The sequence below is a fragment of the Aegilops tauschii genome, chromosome 1 (genome assembly GCF_002575655.3).
Source record: "Aegilops tauschii subsp. strangulata cultivar AL8/78 chromosome 1, Aet v6.0, whole genome shotgun sequence".
Classification (NCBI taxonomy): Eukaryota; Viridiplantae; Streptophyta; class Magnoliopsida; order Poales; family Poaceae; genus Aegilops; species Aegilops tauschii.
In genome coordinates, this window is record NC_053035.3 from 382,626,489 (window position 1) to 382,634,789 (window position 8,301).

General features: G+C 43.9%; 1 protein-coding gene across 1 annotated transcript; it reads right to left on the minus strand.

The window, feature by feature from the left end:
* Nucleotides 1-273: 273 nt before the first annotated feature.
* Nucleotides 274-1,470, minus strand: LOC141033563 (uncharacterized). The gene has a single exon (XM_073506278.1). It carries the CDS (start codon nucleotides 1,468-1,470, stop codon nucleotides 274-276), a length of 1,197 nt encoding a protein of 398 aa, XP_073362379.1.
* Nucleotides 1,471-8,301: the final 6,831 nt, after the last annotated feature.

Sequence of the window (8,301 nt, forward strand, 5' to 3'; positions counted from 1 at the left end):
TGCAGAGCCTTCATCACCGCCATCAGATCCTTGGCTATAATGTCCCAGCACGATTTGAAGAACAGCCCTGAAAAACTGTCCGGCCCTGGTGCCCTGTCGGGAGGCATGTCCATGACTACACGCTTCACCTCGTCGATCGTGAACTCCGATTCTAGTCTGTTGGCCATCTTAGGTGACAGCATTCTCAAGCCCAACTCTTCCAGGCACAAGCAGGCTCTTGTACTATTATGGTCCGGAGCACCATCAGCCTGCTAAAGAACTCTCTGGCCATGCTCAATTTGTCTTCCATGGCTGTGGCTGTTCTATCCCCATGCTTGAGTACGGTATGAGGTGTTTCCGACGGCGCCCATTGGCCTTCATATGAAAATATCTGGAGTTGGCATCCCCTTCCCGAAGATCCTGGACCCTGGCTCTCTGCCGCAGCCGGACCCGCTCGAGGGACGCAAACGCCGGGCACTTTCCCCTCAGGAAAGCGCGCAGCTTCTTTTCCTCGCTGGAAAGAGGTCGTCTTTCTTGCGCGCTATCAAGGCGTAAAATCACTTCGCTGGCCACCTGAAACTGTAGCCTAAGATGGCTCATGCTCCTCTGGCCCCAGCTGCGTAGGGCTTTTGCAGTGCGATGAAGCTTAATGTTGAAGATTTTCATGGGGTCACTCCCCCATACCTCTTGAGTCCACGCGTCCTTCACCACATCCATGAAGCCAGGCATCTTGCACCAGTAATTCTCAAAACGAAACCGGTAAGCCCTCGGTCTTGTGAACGAACAAGTGAGAAGCAGAGGAGTGTGATCTGAGATGTTGGAGCTAAGCGAAAGCAAATCACTGATGGGGTACAAGTCTTCCCATGCATTGTTGAAGAGCACACAGTCCAGTCTTGCCAAGATAGCGTGCTCCTGTTGATTGCACCATGAGAAGCGACGCCTGATCAAGGGCATGTCGTGGAGCCCCAGCCTGTTGATCTTGTGCCGGAACTTGTTCATCGGTCTCCTGTTCACTCTCCCAGAGCTGCGTTCATCTGGATTACACACAATGTTAAAATCGCCATTCAGAATCCACGGTAGGCGCACTTGGTCTCCAAACTGCACAATCGCCTTGAGGAATCTTGCTTTCTCCGTGTCTTCTTGCGGCCCATACACTGAAGAAACCAACCATTCTTTGCCCTCTGCCAGAGAAAGAATTTGTGCCAATATCATGAACTCATCTTTCTGAATGTTAGTCACCCGCAGCATATCAGACTTCCAAGCCAACAGGATGCCACCTCGTGTTCCTTCAGCCGGCAGGAAATCAAAACCATCGAAGGCAGGTCCCAGCGTTTCACGAACCACAACGTCATTCACCAGTGCCAATTTGGACTCTTGAAAGCAAACTAGGGATACATTGAGAGATTGCACGAACAACCTAACGGCGCTCCTCCGAGCAGGGTTATTGAGCCCCCTTACATTCCACACCAGGACATCTAAAGACATAGACATGATGACTTAACGCAGAACCACTGAGAATACAGTGGTGCTTTAAGCGCCACATGGCTCGACCATCTCAGGCAGAGAGAAGGCATCGAAGCCCGCCTGTGGAGGCTCGTCGAAGTCGACCTCTCCCGGAGCGAAGATTGCGGTGATCGCCTTGACATGGTGTGGAGCAAGCGGCTTGTCGAACAGCTTAAGGTACTTGTCCAGGGCTTCTGAAGAGACCTGTTCTTCTGCCTGAATCACCCCCATCCTCTTCAAAAGCACCGATTGCGCCCGCTGAACTGGGCCCGTGTTGTGGCCGGATGCATTTTTGCACAGTCTTGCGCTCCTCCTGGGCGTGAAATTGGGCGGGAGGGCCTTCCTGCGCCTGACAGGGGCCGACGCCGCCGGCCTGGGACCGAGGATGGATGGCGCCGGAGAAGCTACCAGGCCGAGCCTCAGTGTCTCCGATGCCGTCAAAGGCCCCTGCATGCTACCTTCTCCATCCCCGGCCGATGCCAGCGGCAGCAGCATGTGCTGAGGCAGAGGAACAGCGAAGGGTGTCTGAGTTGGGCTGGCGCTGGCACTACGAGCCGGTGTTACCCGCACGGATAATCCCACCTCCTAGAGCAATTTGGTGGTAGATCACCGCACATCCCCTCTTTGATCACTCTCGTGTGCACAAAGCTTACGCAGTAGGGTGGATGGACATTACAACATATGTGTCTATGTAAGCAATGCTAGTATCTATTTTCGATTTAGCGTGCGTTAATGCATCACTTCACTTGTTTTTGTGGTTTTTTGAGTTTGGGACATGGAATGAGCGACAGCAGTTTCTCTGGGAGCCTCTTGAAATGTTGTTTCGGCACAGGCTGTGGCCCAGAAGAACTGGCCGTCGGGAGCAACATAGCGTGCAGGTGCGACGACTATATCTTGCTTATAGCAAGTCGTACAATGAGTATGGAGTTGCAGAGCCAGGCTCCATGGAGGCTGTTTGCAAAAATATAATTAAAAGTTTAAAATAATGTTAATTATTTTCTATAGATACATATGCATGTTCTTCGAGTATGCATAAAATTTCATCAACTAATTTACTATTTGCATGCGACACAAAAAAGACAAATATCAGTCCCAAAAACAAAAGGGAAAAGGCCTATTTTACTCCATGTATTTGTCTTTTCTCTATACATCACATATTAAGATATATGTTTATGAAATTTTACACATGTACACTACAAACATATGTCTATGTGTATACTTTTTTAAAGATTTTTTTCCGAAGTGTGAAAAATATTTCCGTTGAAAAAAAAGAGCTCTATGGAGCTCGGTTGCTGCTTGCACTTTTCGGTCGGACAATACACATGTTTGTTCGCTCGCTCTGTCGCTCGATGGTTGTGTTCGCTCTATTTTTCTCTTCTTTTTTATTTTTATTCGGCTTTCTTGTTTCTTAACCCTTTTTCGGTTTTACTGTATTTCTTTGTTTTTTCACAGGCTTTCTTCATTTAGTTCTCGGATTTTACAGTTATTTTATTTATTTTTCTTTCAGTTTTCATTTTTTTTATTTTTTCCCTTTTTGGTACACACCAAAATCATTTTTTATACTGGTTTAACATTTTGCATAAACATCATTAACACTTTTTTTTCAAATATATGTTTTGATGTCTATTGTTTTTATACACATTGTATATTTTTTGTATACACCTAATACATGTTTATATTTTTTTCAAACCCATGATTAACATTGCTTTTCAAATGTATTTTTTGATGTCTATTATTCTCATACACATTACATTTTTTGTATACATGTAAAGAAAATGTATACAGGTTTAACCTTTTCATATACATGATTTTTTTTCAAGTATATGTTCTTATGTATGTTTTTCATACACGTCATACATTTTTATTATACATTTGAAACATTTTTAATACATGTTTCTAGAAAAACTAATTACACAAACATTATTGTACATTGTATAACCATTTAAAAAAATCATGTACATGTTTTTGAAACATGTGAACTTTTTTAATGCCACAAACCATTTTTTAAAGCTATCAAATGTTTTAAGTTTGATAACAAAAAAATTACACATCGTTCAATTTTCAAATTCTCAGTTTTAATATTTTCCTTAAATAAATTACATTTTGGAATACATGTAATTTAAATATATTCAAAAATATGAACAAAAGCGAAAACAAAACAAAGAAATGTAAAGAAAAAGGAACTAACCCGAAAGTTTGGTCGGACCATTACTTTCGGCTTGGGTGGACCCTCCTTCAGCGAGACATTCTTCAATCTCGCTTTAGACGAGGCATGGCTCTCCCGCATACATGCCTAATATCTTTTCTGGCTTGCAAGTTGGGTCCATTGAAGACCGAAATACTCACTCGCCCCTTGAGATCTAGAAATCACTGAAGCAACATCGGTTGGAGCATCACCTCACGCAATATAGGCTTGCAATCCATTACCATCGATTCAGATGATTGGAGAAATCAGACCATGCCGTAAAACAACATGGAAGAAGATGTTGAAACCACCACACCAATAGCACTCTTAAAAGACACACCAACTAAGAAAATATGAAGGGGGCCAAAAAATCTGGTGACACAAGCCCTTCGTCCGTGATGGAAATATGCCCTAGAGGCAATAACAAAATGGTTATTATTATATTTTCTTAATCATGATAAAGGTTTATTATGTTAGAATTGTATTGACCAGAAACTTGAATACATGTGTGGATACATAAACAAATACCGTGTCCCTAGTGAGCCTCTACTAGACTAGCTCGTTGATCGAAAGATGGTTAAAGTTTCCTAACCATAGACATGAGTTGTCATTTGATAATGGGATTACATCATTAGGATGATGATGTGATGGACAAGACCCATCCGTTAGCTTAGCATATGATCATTCAATTTATTGCTATTGCTTTCTTAATGTCAAATACATATTCCTTCGACTATGAGATCAAGCAACTCCCGGATACCAGAGGAATGCCTTGTGTGCTATCAAACATAACAATGTAACTGGGTGATCATAAAGATGCTCTACAGGTATCTTCGAAGGTGTCTGTTGACTTGGCATGGATCGAGATTAAGATTTGTCACTCCGTGTATCGAAGAGGTATCTCTGGTCCCTCTCGATAATACACATCATGAGAAGCCTTGCAAGCATAGTGACTAAGGAGTTAGTTATGAGATGATGTATTACGGAACGAGTAAAGAGACTTGCCGGTAACGAGATTGAACTAGGTATGAAGATACCGACGATCGAACCTTGGGCAAGTAACATACCGACAGACAAAGGGAATTACGTATGTTGTCATAAGGTTCGACCGATAAAAATCTTCGTAGAATATGTAGGAACCAATATGGGCATCTAGGTTCTGCTATTGGTTATTCACCGGAGAGGTGTCTCGGTCATGTCTACATCATTCTCGAACCCGTAGGGTCCGCACGGTTAACGTTCCCTGACGATATAGTATTGTATGAGTTATGTGAGTTGATGACCGAATGTTGTTCGCAGTCCCGGATGAGATCACGGACATGACGAGGAGCTCTGGAATGGTCCAGTGGTAAAGATTGATATACAAGACAGTAGTATTTGGTCACCGGAAAGGTTTCAGAAATACCGGGTATTTTATCGGGGTGCGGGAAGGGGTTCCGGGAGGCCATCGGCAAGCGGTGGGCCTCATGGGCCAAAGGGGGGGGGGAAGCACACTAGCCCACAAAGGGGCTGGTGCGCCCCCTCCACCTCGTGCCCACGCACCAAAGAGGAAGGGAAGGAAGGGGGAGGTGCCCCAAAGGCAGCCGACCCCCCTTTCCTTCTCCCCCCATGCACAAATATGGAAGGGGGGATTCGGCCAGGGCAGGCACCCTAGGGCAGCCGCCGGCCACTTGGGGTGCCCTAGGTGTTGCCTCCCCTCCCCCTCCACCTATATATATGAGAGAAAGGAGAGGGGCAACACACACCATGATTCCCTAGCCGTGTGCGGCGCCCCTCTCCCTCTAGTTCGTCCTCTATCATGTTTTCGTAGTGCTCGGCGAAGCCCTGTTGAGATAATTGCATCACCACCGTCACCATGCCGTCGTGTTGCGGAACTCATCTACTACTTCGCCCGTCTTGTTGGATCAAGAAGGTGAGGACGCCATCGAGCTGAACGTGTGCTGAACGCGGTGGTGCCGTACGTTCGGTACTTGATCGGGCGGATCGTGAAGGTGTACGACTACATCAACCGCGTTGATAAATACTTCCGCTTACGGTCTACGAGGGTACATAGACACACTCTCCTTCTCTCGGTGCTATGCATCTCCATGGATAGATCTTGCGTGTGCGTAGAATTTTTTTTTTCCATGCAACGTTCACCAACAGTGGCATCCGAGCCAGGTCTATGTGTAGATGATATGCACGAGTAGAACACAAAGAGTTGTGGGCAGTGATAGTCATACTGCTTACCACCAACGTCTTATTTTGATTCGGCGGTATTGTGGGGTGAAGCGACCCGGACCAACCTTACATGTCCACGTACATGAGACCGGTTCCGCCTACTGACATGCAACTTGTTTTGCATAAAGGTGGCTGGTAGGTGTCTGTTTCTCCTACTTTAGTTGAATCGAATTTGACTACGGCCGGTCCTTGAAGAAGGTTAAAATAGCAAACTTGATAAATCACCGTTGTGGTTTTTGCGTAGTTAAGAACGGTTCTTGCCAGAAACCCGTAGGAGCCACGTAAAACTTGCAACAACAAAGTAGAGGACGTCTAACTTATTTTTGCAGGGCATGTTGTAATGTGATATGGTCAAGATATGATGTGATATATGTTGATGTATGAGATGATCATGTTTTGTAATATCGACAACCGGCAGGAGCCTTAGTGTTGTCTCTTAATTATTACATGAAATGCAAGCACCATGTAATTGCTTTACTTTATCGCTATGCGTTAGCAATATTGTAGAAGCAATAGTTGGCGAGACGACCCCGACGCAACGATGGAGATGAAGGTGTCGAGCAAGTGACGATGGAGATCATGACGATGCTTTGGAGATGGAGATCAAAAGCACAAGATGATGATGGCCATATCATGTCACATATTTTGATTGCATGTGATGTTTATCATTTATGCATCTTATTTTGCTTAGAGCGATGGTAGCATTATAAGATGATCCCTTCACTTAATTTCAAGATAAAAGTGTTCTCCCTAAGTATGCGTTGTTGCCAAAGTTCATCGTTTCAAAGCACCTCGTGATGATCGGGTGTGATAGACTCTACGTTCACATACAACGGGTGTAAGACAGTTTTGCACATGAAGAATACTTGGGTTAAACTTGACGAGCCTGGCATGTACAGACAGGGTCTCGGAACACTGGAGACCGAAAGGTCGAACGTCATATAGTAGATATGATCAACATAGAAATGTTCACCATTGATGACTACCCCATCTCACGTGATGATCGGACATGGGTTAGTTGATTTGGATCATGTATCACTTAGATAACTTGAGGGATGTTAATTTAAGTGGGAGTTCATTAGTAATTTGATTAATTGAACTTAAATTTATCATGAACTTAGTCTTAATAGTTTTTGCATATCTATGTCGTAGATCAATAGCTCGCAATATAACTCCCGTATTTTTGATATGTTCCTAGAGAAAACTAAGTTGAAAGATGATAGTAGCAATGATGCGGACTGGGTCCGTGATCTGAAGATTATCCTCATTGCTTCACAGAAGAATTATGTCCTTGGTGCATGATGTCTACTACACAACTCTATTCTTGTAGGCACGTGTTGGGCCTCCAAGCATAGAGTTTTGTAGGACAGTAGCAATTTTCCCTCACGTGGATGACCTAAGGCTTATCAATCCGTGGGAGGCATAGGATGAAGATAGTCTCTCTCAAACGACCCTGCAACCAAATAATAAAAAGTCTCTTGTGTCCCCAACACACCAAATACAATGGTAATTTGTATAGGTGCACTAGTTCGGCAAAGAGATGGTGATACAAGTTTAATATGGATAGTAGATATTGATTTTTGTAATAAGAACAATAAAAAAAGCAAGGTAGCAATTGATAAAATGGAGCACAAACGGTATTGCAATGCTTGAAAATGAGGCCTAGGGTCCGTACTTTTGCTAGTGCAATCTCCCAACAATGCTAATATAATTAGATCATATAACCATCCCTCAATGTGCGATGAAGAATCACTCCAAAGTTCCTATCTAGCAGAGAACATAAGAAGAAATCGTTTGTAGGGTACGAAACCACCTCGAAGCTATTCTTTCCGATCTATCTATCCAAGAGTTCGTACTAAAATAACACCAAATAATTTCAGATTCATAATACTCAATCCAACACAAAGAACCTCAAAGAGTGCCCCGAGATTCCAACCAGAGAAACAAAGACAAGAACGTGCATCAACCCCTATGCGTAGATTACCCCAATGTCACCTCGGGCGAGTTGAGTGCCCAAACAATATATCAAGTGAATCAAAATAATACCCCATTGTCACCACGGGTATTCATATGCAAGACATATATCAAGTGCTCTCAAATCCATAAAAGTATTCAATCCGATAAAACAAAATCTCAAAGGGAAAACTCAATTCATCACAATAAGATAGAGAGGGGAAAACACCATATGATCCAACTATATTAACAAGGGATTTTTATTTCTGTGCCCCTGGTTCCTTAGCTCTACTCATTCATCCCCACTCTGTTAACTTTTGCTCACTTTTCCCCACTCCCTTGCCCGAAACCCTCATAACTGGTCATAACGGACGTTGCTGTCGGGTCAATGCCTTTGACCGTTAACTCTGACGAGTGGGGCCGCATAGGACCGAGTACACCTTTGACCGTTACCCGTATAG

What these genes read in the sequence shown, in the direction of transcription:
- LOC141033563 (XM_073506278.1), bottom strand. Translation starts at nt 1,470, where the DNA reads ATGTCTATGTCTTTAGATGTCCTGGTGTGGAATGTAAGGGGGCTCAAT.